The sequence below is a fragment of the Electrophorus electricus genome, chromosome 19, assembly GCF_013358815.1.
Source record: "Electrophorus electricus isolate fEleEle1 chromosome 19, fEleEle1.pri, whole genome shotgun sequence".
NCBI classification, from domain to species: domain Eukaryota; kingdom Metazoa; phylum Chordata; class Actinopteri; order Gymnotiformes; family Gymnotidae; genus Electrophorus; species Electrophorus electricus.
This window is the reverse complement of record NC_049553.1, coordinates 16,377,901-16,392,884: the sequence shown is the minus strand read 5'-3', so window position 1 is coordinate 16,392,884 and position 14,984 is coordinate 16,377,901. Positions and strand designations below refer to the sequence as shown.

General features: G+C 40.7%; 2 protein-coding genes across 2 annotated transcripts in view; one reads left to right on the top strand and one right to left on the bottom strand.

Moving 5' to 3' along the window:
* Nucleotides 1-2,963: 2,963 nt before the first annotated feature.
* On the top strand, nucleotides 2,964-13,000 carry c8a (complement component 8, alpha polypeptide). The gene is made up of 11 exons (XM_027031390.2): nucleotides 2,964-2,974; nucleotides 3,049-3,160; nucleotides 4,313-4,457; nucleotides 4,709-4,856; nucleotides 8,117-8,306; nucleotides 8,756-8,938; nucleotides 10,594-10,834; nucleotides 11,519-11,650; nucleotides 11,750-11,907; nucleotides 12,187-12,412; nucleotides 12,852-13,000. Exons 1-11 carry the CDS (start codon nucleotides 2,964-2,966, stop codon nucleotides 12,998-13,000), a joined length of 1,695 nt encoding a protein of 564 aa, XP_026887191.2.
* A 462-nt stretch (nucleotides 13,001-13,462) lies between these two features.
* The window catches only part of c8b (complement component 8, beta polypeptide), a 52,329-nt gene continuing 50,807 nt past the window's right edge, over nucleotides 13,463-14,984 (bottom strand). Inside the window, exons 24-25 of the mRNA XM_027031387.2 lie at nucleotides 13,795-13,863; nucleotides 13,463-13,614 (exon numbers count right to left, since the gene is read on the bottom strand). Of these exons, the coding sequence (XP_026887188.2) occupies nucleotides 13,463-13,614; nucleotides 13,795-13,863 (221 nt within the window). The remainder of the gene's footprint in view (nucleotides 13,615-13,794; nucleotides 13,864-14,984) is intronic.

Genomic DNA, 14,984 nt, shown 5'->3' with positions numbered 1-14,984 from the left:
GGACCTACCAGACCTACTGGCCTCTCAGACACCAACTGAATCAATTTTCAAAGAAGATCTTAAAACTAAACACAAACTTAATTATATATTGCATAAGAAGATTGAACAGGCCATACATAGACAACAGTCATTTGAATTTGGAAACAAAACTGGAAATTTTTAGCAAATCAGTTGAAACAGGAAACAGAGAAGTCAATAACAACAGCAATCTCAGACACATGCAGTAAGATTACCCAGGATCCAACTATTAATGATGTTTTAGAACTTTCTACACCGATAAGAAAGCCTCATCAGAAGAAATTGAAGCATTCCTGAGTAGTGTCTCCCTACCTAAACTATCTACCACTCTATCAGAAACAAAAGTTAGACCTTTTTGTCTTGAAGAAATGATCAAAGCCCTCTTTCTAATGTCTAATCATAAATCGCCAAGACCTGATGGCTACCAGTAGAATTCTACAAACAATTCTGCCCTCTTATTTCATCTCTCTTTTTAAAATTAATTTCAGAAATTCTTCATAATGCATCTACCGTATACCTCAACATATGAACACTGCTCTTATTACAGTTATCTTAAAACCAAATAATAAAAAAAAAAATTCAGATTGCTCCAGCCACTGTCTTATTTCAGTAATCAAGTCATATAAAAATGATTTATCAATCAGATTGAAGTCAGTAATATCCAGTCTCATAAGCACAGATCAAACTGATTCATCAAAGGGAGACACTCCTCAGAGAATACACACAGACTTTTGAACATAATTCACAAATATAATAGTGAAACCTCACCAGATAAACCATCATGTATAATTGCATAGGCTAGTGATTCTTCCTCCTCACCTCTCTTAAACACTTTGATTCAGCCCATATTTCATTAAATGGATAAAAATATTATACAACTCACCCTCTGCCTCCATCTCAGCAAACAGACACATATCAGAACCATTTCAACTATAAAGAGGAAGTCAACAAGGATGTGCTTTATCATCACTATTTTGTCTTTTCACTGAAGTGTTGGCTGCTGCCTTTAGGCATTGTGATAAAATATCAGGTACACAATCAAATTCATACCACTATAAAATCAATTTATAAGCAGATGATGATTTACTAAATATTATTAATCCTTCGCTGTCCCTTCTATCAGTCCATGATCTGATAAACAATTATAGCAATGTGTCTGGCTATTTCATTAATTGGTCAAAATCTGAGTTTCTGCCTCTACCAGAATTCAGATGGGATTACAAGATCCAAAGCATACCATCTAAACATGTTGCTCAATCTATTAAATACATTGGTATTCATATCCTCTCAAACACAAATGATTTGTATAAACGTAAACATGTTTCGTGTTCCAAATCTAGTCTTTGCTGTGTCTTCTTGACTGTTTCAGTAGTGTTGGTGTTCCAGGACAGATCTTCCATGATGTGTGTGCCCAGAAACCTGAAAGCAGGGATACTTTCTACCCTGTCCCCACTGATGTAGAGTGGGTCCCAGGTCAGTGACTTTAGTGACTAATCTGCCTGGTATGACTGTGTTGAAGGCAGAACTGAAATCTATAAAAAGTAGGTTGAAAATCTTTGTGAAGACTTTTGAGAGCTGATCTGCACATTGCTTCAGCACACTTCCTATCACACCATCAGAACCGGCAGCTTTCCTTGGGACCAATGCTCTGAGCACGTATGTCACCTCATGTTCCTGAACAGTGGGGAAAGATGGAGGTTGGTGGAGGTAGCATATCTTTCTTTACAGTCTTCACCTCATGGCAGGCAATGAAACAGATAAGTTCCTCTGCTGACAAGGTGTTGCCCTGCCACACCTGGCATGAGTCGTAGGTGAAGAGGTCCTGAGTCTTCCTCTTGATGTCCTTCTTCAGGTTGGCTCTGGCAGTTCTGTATAGGTCCCTGTTACCAGACCTGAAGGCAATGTCTCAGGCCTGGAGGAGAGTTTTGGCCTCCTATGTCATTTAAGGCTTCTGATTGCAATACACCCGGATATGTTTGATGATAGTAACGTTGTCAACACAGTTCTCTACGTAGCCGAGTAGAAATAGTACATCTCCAAGTCTGCATCTTCTAAGATATTCCAGTTTGTCCTCTCAAAGCTGTCTTTCAGCTGTAATGAAGCACCTTGCTTTAAGAGTCTTTATGCTGGGCTGAGCTTTTCGCCTGAGTGACATGTTTGCCCAAGTGTGGTAGTGGTATTGTGCTGAAACCGTTTCTGATGTTTGAAAAGGCTTTATCTAGTGTGTTTAATGTAAATACACTAGTGTATGTGTATTGGTATGTGTATTTAATGTAAATACACTAGTATATGTGTATTTGTATGTGTATTTAATGTAAATACACTAGCGTATGTAAATCACTCTGAAATATTGAAGTATTTTAAATGTTCAAATACTGTTTTATGTAATATTACTAAACAGCAATAATCTGGTTAATTTGGAGTATGTTTCATGTGTTTGGAGTATGGAGGTGGAGTATTACAGCAAAATGGTCTTACCCATAGCACATGAAATGACACCCGTGTTTACCTCCTGTCAATCATTTACTCCCAGTGATACAGAGAAATTCTTCTAGCCCACGTCTGGCCATCGAGGTTCACCTGCAGACCAGTCATTACAGCTATGAGTGTGTTTCTGACCTATTTTGGCCATTGTGCTTTTTTAACTTTTTTTTGTCTTAGCCATTTACACATATCTTCTGATGCCTTCTGGAACTCCTCACAAAGCAGGTAAGAGGTCTGCACTATGGAAGGCTGTTCTCATTGCTTATCCTTGGATTGTAATATCCACTCTCAGTAGCTTGGCTACCTCTGATTTTAGAGTTAGGGTTAGGGCTATGGTTAGGGTTAGGAGTAACCCTCTAGGTTAGGAATAGTGTTGACCATCTGGACATGTATCTGCAGCATGTCTGAGCTTTTCTGCTTCACTGTTTATACTTTTTTTCACTTATCTTAACCTTTAACACATGTCAGTCAGGTAATGTTTAAAGGTTGTTAGTGAGACACGTTAGCCAGCTGTGAAGTTGTGACATGATGCATTTTTCTCTGAAGGATTAACACCTTCTACAGAAGAGCTCGACATGTTGATTCCCTTGATCCTATAGATTGTAAGATGAGGAGCTGGTCATCTTGGACACCATGTGATGCCTGCACAGAAAAGACGGTAAAAATTATAAAAACAACCTCAAATTATGGGATATACAGCAATATTAGCATTGCCAGATAAAAAAAACAAGCTAATATATTGTTTGGTACTTAATTTTAAAATCTTGTGTAATGATCCTTCAGAAGTTGAAGCCTCAGTCAGGGACTGATGCTGGATTTACTGATAGAGAATGTTCTCAGCATACCTGTTCATTAGCATTGCATACCTAACCCTAACCCTTGTCTACCGATGGAGAATATTCTCAGCATACCTGTTCTATCTCTTATAGGTGTGTTGTTCTTAGTTTAAAATGATATTGTGATTCAGTAGTCCAGCAATACTGCATAGAGCTGAGTGACAGCATTACAGTACATTTCCTTAATAACTCTGCACTGCTTCATGCTAGAGAGTTCTAGTTGGTCTCATTAGAAATTTTCAGATGGGGTGTAGGGTTGATTACATCAGATGGGGTGTAGGGTTGATTACATCACGTGGGGTGTAGGGATCATTACATCAGATGGGATGTAGGGTTGATTACATCACGTGGGGTGTAGGGATCATTACATCAGATGGGATGTAGGGTTGATTACATAAGGTGGGATGTGGGATTGATTTTATCAGATAGGATGTAGGGTTGATTAAATCAGATGTTAAATCAGATTAATTTCTCTGTTATGTATTAATTTCTCTGCTGTTGTGTGTTCATTTGTATGTTGTTTTCACTTCTCCGTTGTGTGTTAATTTCTCCGTTGTTATGTATTCATTTCACTGCTGTTAAGTGTTCTTCTCCCTGCTGTTATTTGCTCATTTCTCTGCTCTGGTTATCATTTAATTGTCAGCTGCATTTTTCATGCTCAATTAAATTTTCACCGATTTAGGTGCTTCCATGCCCATGCAGTAAATCTCTGAATTTGGAGGGTTATGTGCTTATGTGCTCTGCTGTGGTTATGATTTAATTGCTTGGCCATACATCCAATATATACAGTACAAATAATAAATATACAGTCAACAGTTTGTGCCAAATGGCATTCTCAATGTTCATGGCATGAATGCAGCATTATCTAGGCTAACATGCGTAACACAAATAACACAGGTAACACGGGTAAAGCCTTGTGTAGATTCCGAACTATGAGCCACTCAGTCATGCGTGATATGACTGTGCTGTTGTAGCTGCGCTTCCAATTTGTGGAGGAGCACTCTCAGTTTGGAGGAACAGAATGTATGCATAGCCAGTGGGATGAGAAACTGTGTCCACTAGAGGGCGAGTGTGAGGTTCAAGATGATTGTGGAGAGATGTACACATGTCATGAAACAGGTGAGGGTCTCTCTCTCTCTTGCTCTCTCTCTCTCTTGCTCACTCTCACACACACTGCACAACTTGCTTTTCTACCCTCAAGTTTTGAGATGTGATGACTATAGACAATCACTTTCATAGGTTGTTCAGATACCCCTAATCCCTATCTACCCTATCGCAGATTTTACATCTGAGAATCTGAGTATCTCTGACATAGAAAACAATCAATAATGTATAGGTGTACTTGTGTGCCTGTGTGTGTGCATGCACAGGACGGTGCATTGATAAGAAGCTTCGCTGTAATGGTGAATGGGATTGTGGGTTTGGCAGTGATGAAGAAGAATGTGAGGAAATAAGAAGCCGAGAAACCAAATGTGTCGGCATGCTGCCAATAGCAGGAGCAGAAAAGGCCACACAGGGGTATGTTTTAAACACACACACACACACATACACACACACACACACACACACACACAAACAGGGGTATATTTTAAGCACACACACACACAGGGGTATGTTTTAAGCACACACACACACACACACACACACACACACACACACACACACACACACACACACACACACACGTGTATATTTTAAGCACACGCATGCACATACACACACACACAGGGGTATGTTTTAAACACACACACACGCATGCACACACACACAAGGGTATGTTTTAAGCGCATACACACACAGGGCTATGTTTTAAACACACACACACACGCACGCACACACACACACAAATGCACACACAGGGGTATGTTTTAAGCGCATAAACACACAGGACTATGTTTTAAGCACACACACACACAGGGGTATGTTTTAAGCACACACACGTATGTTTTAAGCGCTCGCATGCACACACACACACATACACACAGGGGTATGTTTTAAGCACACACACACACAAACACAGGGGTATGTTTTAAGCACACACACACACACAAACACAGGGGTATGTTTTAAGCACACACACACACACGGGTATGTTTTAAGCACACACACACACAGAGGTATGTTTTAAGCACACACACACAAGGGTATGTTTTACACACACACACACACACACACACACACTCACACACACGGGGTATGTTTTAAACACACACACACACACGGGTATGTTTTAAGCACACACACACACACAAACACAGGGGTATGTTTTAAGCACACACACACACACACACACACACACACACGCACACAGGGTATGTTTTAAACACACACAGAGGGGTATGCTTTATATGCATACACACACAGAAGTATGTTTTAAGCACACACACACACACACACACACACAGGGGTATGTTTTACACACACAAACACACACACACAAACACACACACACACACACACACACATGGGTATGTTTTAATCACACACACACACACACACACACACACACACACACACACACACACAAACCCAGGGGTATGTTTTAAGCATATATACACACACAGGGGTATGTTTTAAGCACACATACACACTGGGGTATGTTTAAAGCACACACACACACACACGCACACACAGGGGTATGCTTTAAGTACATACACACACACAGGAGTATGTTTTAAGCACACACACACAGGGGTCTGTTTTACACACACACACGGGTAGGTTTTAAGCACACACACACACACACACACACACACACACACACACACACACGGGTATGCTTTAATCACACACACAGGGGTATGTTTTAAGCATACACATACACACACACACACACACACACTCGCGTATGTTTTAAACACACACACACACACACAGGGGTATGTTTTAAGCACACACACATGTTTTAAGTGCACGCATGCACACACACACACACACACGCACACACACAGGGGTATGTTTTAAGCGCATACACACACAGGGCTATATTTTAAGCACACACACACAGGGGAATGTTTCACACACACACGGGTATGTTTTAAGCACACACACACACACACACACACACACACACACTCAGGTATGTTTTAAACACACACACACACACACACACACATGGGTATGTTTTAAGCACACACACACACACACACACACACAGAGGTATGTTTTAAGCACATGCACACACTGGGGTATGTTTTAAGAACACACAGACACATACAGAAGTATGTTTTAAACACAGACACAAAGGGGTATGTTTTAAGCACACACATGTACACACACACAAAGGGGTATGTTTTAAACACAAACACACACACGGGTATGTTTTAAGCACACACATGTATACACACACACAGGGGTATGTTTTAAACACACACACACACAGTGTGTATGTTTTAAACACACAGACATGCCCACATGCACACACACACTCAGTGTATGTTTTAAACACACAGACATGCCCACACGCACACAAAACAAAACTTGATTGTCACTGCAGTTGTACAATGATATTTTGTTTTGTATCTTAGCTCACCAAGACATCAGTAGTAATCAAAAAATTATAATAATAACAACAACAATAATAAAAGTAAAATATTATCAAAATAGAAACAGAAACATTTGCAGGACCACATATGTAAACCATGGCATGGATAGCGCAAACAATGAAGTGTAACATTTATACACTGTATACTCGATTAGTGCATCAGTGAAGTTTGAACAGGTATTTCACACTAAGCAGTGAACTGTGGGTATAGTTGTGGTGTAGTTTTATTTATAGTCCTGAATGTAAAGTGCCATTGCTTTAGCAGCAACTTGAGGTGCAGGGAGGGTGTGTGTGAAAAGCTGTTTGTTTTTGTTAGAAGCATTGGGTGTGTGTTTGGTGTGTGTGGGGTGTGTGTGGGGTGTGTGTGGTGTGGGGTGTAATGGAGGCACTGCGAAGAAGGAAGCTCTGGAAGAAGATGCTCTTCAGTCTCTTAGTGGGTGTCCTGAGGGTCCTGTACCTATTAGTGGGTGTCCTGAGGGTCCTGTACCTATTAGTGTGTGTCCTGAGGGTCCTGTTTGGTATCAAGGTTGAGGCCTTGATAATATGCTGGTAGGTGGCCTGCATAAACTGTGTCCAAATTTGTGAGTTTGGTTCCCACAACCTCTAACTATCCAGGCCTGGTCTCTTCGGTTTTCTGCAGCACAGCTGTTGTATTACACTGTGATGTAGTAGCAGAGATGTTCTCTGTTGTGCTCCTACAGAAATTCACTAAGAGCTGAGAGGGGGGATTGACTTTTTAAAGCTTCCTCTAGAGGAAAGGTTGAGAGATGTTAACTGTCCATGTCAGATCCTTTGTGATGGAGTCCCAGGAATATGATGTCACTAATTCTCTCTACCTCTTCACCATTTTTGTGGCATGAGGAAATTTCCTGGTTCTCCTAAAGTTCATGATAATCTCCTTTGTTTTAGTGGTGCTCAGGATCAGGTTATTTTCAGAACACCACCCAACCAGATTTTGAACCTCCTCTCTGTATTGTGTCTCCTCATTACACACACAGAGTAGAGTACATTTTAAACACACAGACACATACACAAAGGGGTATGATTTAAATTAAACACACACACACACACACACACACACACACACACACACTGTTGTGTTATAAGTTTCCATGTAAAACTACTCCTGTATTTCAGTGTTTCACTCCAAAACTTATTCTCTGACACTATACCTTAATCCTATAGCTGTACCCAGCTGTATGTACCTCAATAACTAATGGCTTTTCTTTCCCAGGTATAATTCTCTGTCTGACGATTTTGTAAATCCTGTTCTGGACCCCAAATACTTTGGAGGCGTTTGTGAGTACATCTACAATGGAGAGTGGAGGAAACTCACATACGATGCCTTCTGTGAAAACCTTTACTATAACGATATTGAAAAGTATTTCAGAAAACCACACAACTTCCTCTTCTACAGATTAATGGTACATTGACAATAGAAGCACATGACCACTGTATTTACTAGAAGGGAAATAAAAGTTAATAATTTCATATGCCTTGGCTAGGGTTGTGATCAGGGTTATGGTTAGGGTTATGGTCAGGGTTATGGTTAGGGTTAGGGCTAGGGTTGGGGTCAGCGTTATGGTTAGGGTTATGCTGCTCTCGGGTTTGTTTAGAAAAATGGGGGGAAACTGATATGGACTGTGTTCTAATTTGGACTAGTCAATGTGAAGGCTACCTAATGAATGGATTCATATGTTCGGTCAAGCTGGCACTGCAGTGCTCTCTCACACCCCCTACTGGAGCAGGGTGTCACTGCAAAAAATCCAGTCCTTTGCAATAGATAATAATAGTGCATAGAATATTCATGGGTGACATTTACAGTGCCAACACTGCAGGGCAGTTCCTTGAACATCTGCTGCTTTGGTTCCAGGCACATTCTATTTCTGAAGGATCTTCAGAGTACTACACTGATGCTGTAAGCTTCCTGGAAGCTAGGAGAACAGAGGCTTCTGTCAACTTTGGCAGGACATTTGGGGTCCAACAGGTAGAAGTGGGGGTGTCAATGAGCTCTTCATTCAAGTTCTTCAGCAACATTTCGCAGCATGACAGTAAGGTAAAATGCACTTCATACTTCACTTTCTATTAGACCAGTAGTGCAGTATTATGGGTTTTCATTTTGCAGATGCTTGTATTGTAGATCACAAGGTTGTATTTTCCAAAGGGTTACTGGATGATAATCCTATAGAAAAATGTCTAGAGTATCTGTATCTGAGAAGACAGGGTGGGTGTTTTGGCTGGCAAAAGCAGAACATTTTCTAGATGTTTTGTTGCTGATGAGCATGACAAGTCATCTACCTGGCATCATCTATGCAGTAGCATGCAAATAAACAGAAAGACATAGGTTAGATTTGTCAAGGTACAGATTACATGAACAGTCCATATACAGTGCACGAGCCAATGATAAACGTGTGGCTCTGGCAGGTTTACCTGTAGCAGAACTAAAAGGGAGGACTAGAGGATGACCACATTCCTGTGGGTGACCACATTCCTGAGAGAGACTACGGTCCTGAGAGAGACCATGGTCCTAATGGTGACCACAGTCCTGAGGGCTCTCAGAGACACTGCATAGATCATCACAAACTTGACTGAAGTTCAAGTTCAGTTTATTTGTCACATATATAGTCATAAACAGTATAACCCGCAGTGAAATGGTTTGAGAGTGCTATGTCCAAACTGAGGAGAAAAAACGGGTGCACAGGGAAATATATATCTATATGTATACAAAATATATTAACAGTGTATGTACAATATATGTATAGTGTGTTTATATACACAATGTACAATGTATATATGGATATGTATAAGTGTATGTACACAATGTACAGTTCCAGCTTACAATTGAATATTTACAGTTACATGGTAGTGGTAGTCCCCACAGTTGATCAGTTTCCCTGATTCAGGGCCCGAATGGCCTGTGGGAAGAAGCTCCTCTTCAGTCTCTCTATCTTGGTCATCAGTGAGCGAAAGCGCTTCCCTGACCTCAACAGAGAGAAGAGTCTATTGTTGGGATGGGTGGGGCCCTTCACAATCCTCCTGGCCTTGGTCTGGTACCGCTTGTAATAGATGCTCTGCAGGTCATGAATGCGTGAAGTGGCTGGATGACAGAATTAACATCTCATATTGCCAGAAAACTCCCCGACCAGGGACTGCAGGCTGTGCAGATTTACATACTGAAGGCCAACTGAAAGCTTGAGAAAATAAGAAAGTCTTCAGCCTAAATGTAAAAATTGGGAGTGTGTCTGAGTCATGGATTGAAACTGGAAGTTTGTTCCATAACCGAGGGGCTCTATAGGAGAAGATTCTACCCCAGGCTGTGGTTTTATTAATTTTAGAGACTATGAGAAACCCTGCAGAAGGCAAGGTGGTTATAGTATGTATAGTAAAATCATATGTATAGTATATAGTATAGTATTCAAACGCAGACCAATGTCCCAAGACAGTGAAGATGACAATTTATTCCATGTGAATTTCTAATATCTTTTTAAAATCCATTTGAGATTATTGATGGGGAGGGCTTGTGGACAGCTAGCAGTTGAGGAGGTAAAGAGAAAAGACAGAAAAAATAGAAAAAAATAAGAAAAGAAGAAAAGAACGTGTCATACATTGTACACTGCAGTACCTAATACAAGGTTTTCCATCATACATGCTTGTCCAATGAACATTATCATATAATGTACCCTGTTGTCCTGGATGCTTGTCTCTGAGCAGGAAGTGGGATTTGTTAGGCTGGTGTCAAAGGTGGAAACAGCACAGTTTAAGATGAGGAGCCGAGATCTGATGCTGCATGAGGACATGTTGCAGTCCCTGCTGGAGCTTCCCCAACACTATGATTTTGGCTCCTACGCACACTTCCTCAATGAATATGGCACCCACTACATCACGCACGGCACCATTGGAGGCCTACTGGAGTATGTAGTGCTGGTCAACAAGGAAGCCATGAAAAGAAGCGGTAATGAACATTTATACCTGTATTTGAACAGTATAGTTGTTAATGAAGTACTTCTGAAGTAAACAGAATATCTGATATAGAAGGACTTTGTAAAATGGTTATTAGTGAATGATGTTCTTCAATCTGAGGCAAAAAGCTAACTTAAAAAATGTTACATTTACCTGGCACTTTTATCCAAAGCAACTTACAATTATGACTGAGTACAACTTGAGCAATTGAGGGTTAAGGGCCTTGCTTAGGGGCTCAACAGTGGCAGTGGTGGGGCTTGATCCCACAACCTTCTGAATGCAAGTCAATACCTTAGCCACCGAGCTACCACTGCCCAGTACTAGATATATAAATATTAGAATGAAAATATGTTGATTAATTGCCTTTACAGTTGACTATTTTGATAAATTGATTGTTGTGCTACTTGACTCTTTTGCATCTCTAACCCTATAATACAAATGACAATTGCCCAGATTTTCACGGCAAAATGAAAAAAGTCAACTGATGGAACCCTTCCACTCACCTCATGTGTTGACTCAGAGGTGGGTGGAGACTGATGTAATTCTTCCACTCACCTCATGTGTTGACTCAGAGGTGGGTGGAGACTGATGTAATTCTTCCACTCACCTCATGTGTTGACTCAGAGGTGGGTGGAGACTGATGGAACCCTTCCACTCACCTCATGTGTTCTCTCAGAGCTGGAGGGGCATGATGTAAGCCAGTGCCTGGGTGCCTCTCTGGGTCTTTCCAAGCCTGTCTTTGCTGGTGTCACTGCTGAGATAAAAGCACAACACCAGAAGTGTGCTTCAGTCGGCTTCTTGAACAGAGGTACGTGTGGACTATGGTTCACCCAACCCTACTCCTCTAGTGGCATATTTGAGAAATTTTTACTATTCAGGGTGTAAATATGGTTTTTTTTTTTTACAGAAAGAGTGTCCCACAGTGGCCTGATCAATGATGTGATTACGTATGTAAAAGGAGGCATAACTGGCCCTGCTGCTGCCAAGCTGGTGATCAATGATGCCAACAGCTACAGGAAGTGGGGAGAGTCTCTCAAGTACAACCCAGCAGTTATTGAGTTTGAGGTATATATATATATATATAGACACACACACACACATCTACACTACACTATGTACCAACCTATACAGCAAACCTATGAATGTAAAGCCCTGCAGTAGGATGCTTCTCTACGAGCCTCTTCTCACTGTTCCTCTCTCCCAGGATCTATTCCTCACTGTTCTGCTCTCCCAGGATCTGTTCCTTTCTGTTCCTCTCTCCCAGGATCTGTTCCTCCCTGTTCCTCTCTCCCAGGATCTGTTCCTCTCTCCCAGGCTGTGTTCCTCTCTGTTCCTTTCTCCCAGGCTGTTCCCATTTATGAACTGGTGCGCTTCAGCACGGTAGCTGAGCAGATGAAGACAAGGTTGCCCCTCCTCAAGCAGGCATGGGAGGAGTACATGCAGCAGTTCAATCCCTGCCGTTGTGCCCCCTGCAGGAACAATGGCATACCTGTGCTCTCCAGGACTGCCTGCAGCTGTCTCTGCAGGGAGGGCTATAGTGGTCTTGCCTGTGAGAAGACCACAAGGAAAGGTGACTGACACTACACAATAGATTTTCATAAAATACATTTCTGTAAGTTCAGTAAGTGCTTCTTCGAACTTCACAGAGTTCAGGTCTGTGTTGCTCAGTGCAGGGGTTCCTCTAGACTAGAAATCCAAAATGTTCTTGCTCCAAACAGGGGCTGACTAAACTCACTGACTGATTAAAAAGCCCTTCATGAATAAGATGTGCCGCTCCACTCAGATGTGATGCCAAGTCATCTTTGTTCCATAGAATTTAGATTTGATAAAACTTGTTGCTCTTTTATATCCAAAAAACGTTTATTTTGCCTTCACTGTGGATTTGCCAAAGGTAGAAAAAGTGATGCAGTAATGATACACAATATCAAATATTTAAAGTAGTGTTAAAGAAAAGCAGACTGGTGTTTTTGGTTGAGTTTGGCTGCTCCTCCAGCATGTGTTCTTAACAGGTCCTACTCATGGAGCCTGGAGTTGCTGGGGTGAGTGGACTCCCTGCCTTTCTGGGATGAAGACACGACATCGAGAGTGCAACAATCCCCAACCAAAAGACAATGGCTTCCCCTGCCAAGGAAGCTCTGTCCAGAGGAAAATCTGCTGAAATGAGCATAGTTCATAGAAACAGTATTCTACCACAGCAAGTGTTCTACCACAGCAAGTGGAACCCATCTCACTAAAATATAAGCTTTAAAAATCAACTTTCTGATTGTTAAAGACCCTCACCTGTCCTTCTAGTGGAAATCACTGAGTGTGTGTTTGTAACTCAAACTCCAAAAAAAAAGTAAAAATCACAAATTGAGGAGTGGGTGCACTTGAAAGTTACAGAAAATAGAAAACAATATTTTGATTATATGTTAAATGATTACAATTTAAATGTTTGTTTTATTGGATTTATTCCAAACAGTCTGAAGCAATAGCAAATATAAAATGGTGCATACATGTGTGATATTTATGCCTTTCAAAACCTTTAAATAATAGTCTTTCAAAATCCATAAAACTTAGACATCATGTTGACTTTTATGCATGCACGCAATGAAAAAACAAATACAACTCCTGTCCAAAGTTAACAGTCTGTTGACTCTTCGAGTGGTCCAGGGCAGGCCACTCCTCCATTCTGTGGCACTGGATTGGTGCAGTGCCGTGTCCGTCTTTTGGTCTGACCACTACAGGCAGACCATTCAGACCAGCAGCTCCAGTTCCCATCCACTGTTTTTCCTGCAGGAGCCCACAGGAACACAAAAATGTTAATTATTCATATGCTTATATAATCATGTGGATAAAGACTGACCTGACTTCAGTTTCTAATGTCTGGATAAAGACTGACCTGACTTCAGTCTCTAATGTCTGGATAAAGACTGACCTGACTTCAGTCTCTAATTCTGGATAAAGACTGACCTGACCTCAGAGTTGTTTCACAGCTTAGCCCCCTGGTGCCTGCAGGACAAATACACTCACACCTTGTACCTGAAAACAAAAATAATTTTGTTTATATTATCTTTGATGCCAATGTAAAATAGTTCAAAAATAAAGGTCCTTCTATTAATTTGGGGACATTTTCCAATGTAAATCATTGTAGTGTACTAGGAATTAAATCTGATGAAATTCTTTATCAGTGATATTTAATTGTGAATTAAAATTCACAACATGATTTGAACAAATAACTATTACTGATCCAACTATAAGTCTCTACGACTGCTAACTAGCAGGAGAATCTGACCTTTGAGAACAGCTATTCCATTAATATGACCTTTGAGGATGGCTATTCCATTAATCTGACCTTTGAGGACAGCTATTCCATTAATCTGACCTTTGAGAACAGCTATTCCATTAATCTGACCTTTGAGGACGGCTATTCCATTAATCTGACCTTTGAGAACAGCTATTCCATTAATCTGACCTTTGAGGATGGCTATTCCATTAATCTGACCTTTGAGGACAGCTATTCCATTAATCTGACCTTTGAGGACGGCTATTCCATTAATATGACCTTTGAGGATGGCTATTCCATTAATCTGACCTTTGAGGATGGCTATTCCATTAATATGACATTTGAGGACGGCTATTCCATTAATCTGACCTTTCAGAATAGCTATTCCATTAATCTGACCTTTGAGGACGGCTATTCCATTAATCTGACCTTTGAGAACAGATATTCCATTAATCTGACCTTTGAGGATGGCTATTCCATTATTCTGACCTTTGAGAACAACTATTCCATTAATCTGACCTTTGAGGACAGCTATTCCATTAATCTGACCTTTGAGAACAGATATTCCATTAATCTGACCTTTGAGGATGGCTATTCCATTAATCTGACCTTTGAGAACAGATATTCCATTAATCTGACCTTTGAGGACAGCTATTCCATTAATCTGACCTTTGAGGATGGCTATTCCATTAATATGACATTTGAGGATGGCTATTCCATTAATATGACATTTGAGGATGGCTATTCCATTATTCTGACCTTTGAGAACAACTATTCCATTAATCTGACCTTTGAGGACGGCTATTCCATTAATCTGACCTTTGAGGACAGCTATTCCATTAATCTGACCTTTGAGGACGGCTATTCCATTAATCTG

Coding starts and splice junctions, on each gene's coding strand:
- c8a (XM_027031390.2), top strand. Junction 10,835..11,518: donor GGAAGCCATGAAAAGAAGCG/GTAATGAACATT, acceptor GTGTTCTCTCAG/AGCTGGAGGGGCATGATGTA. Junction 12,413..12,851: donor TGAGAAGACCACAAGGAAAG/GTGACTGACACT, acceptor TGTTCTTAACAG/GTCCTACTCATGGAGCCTGG.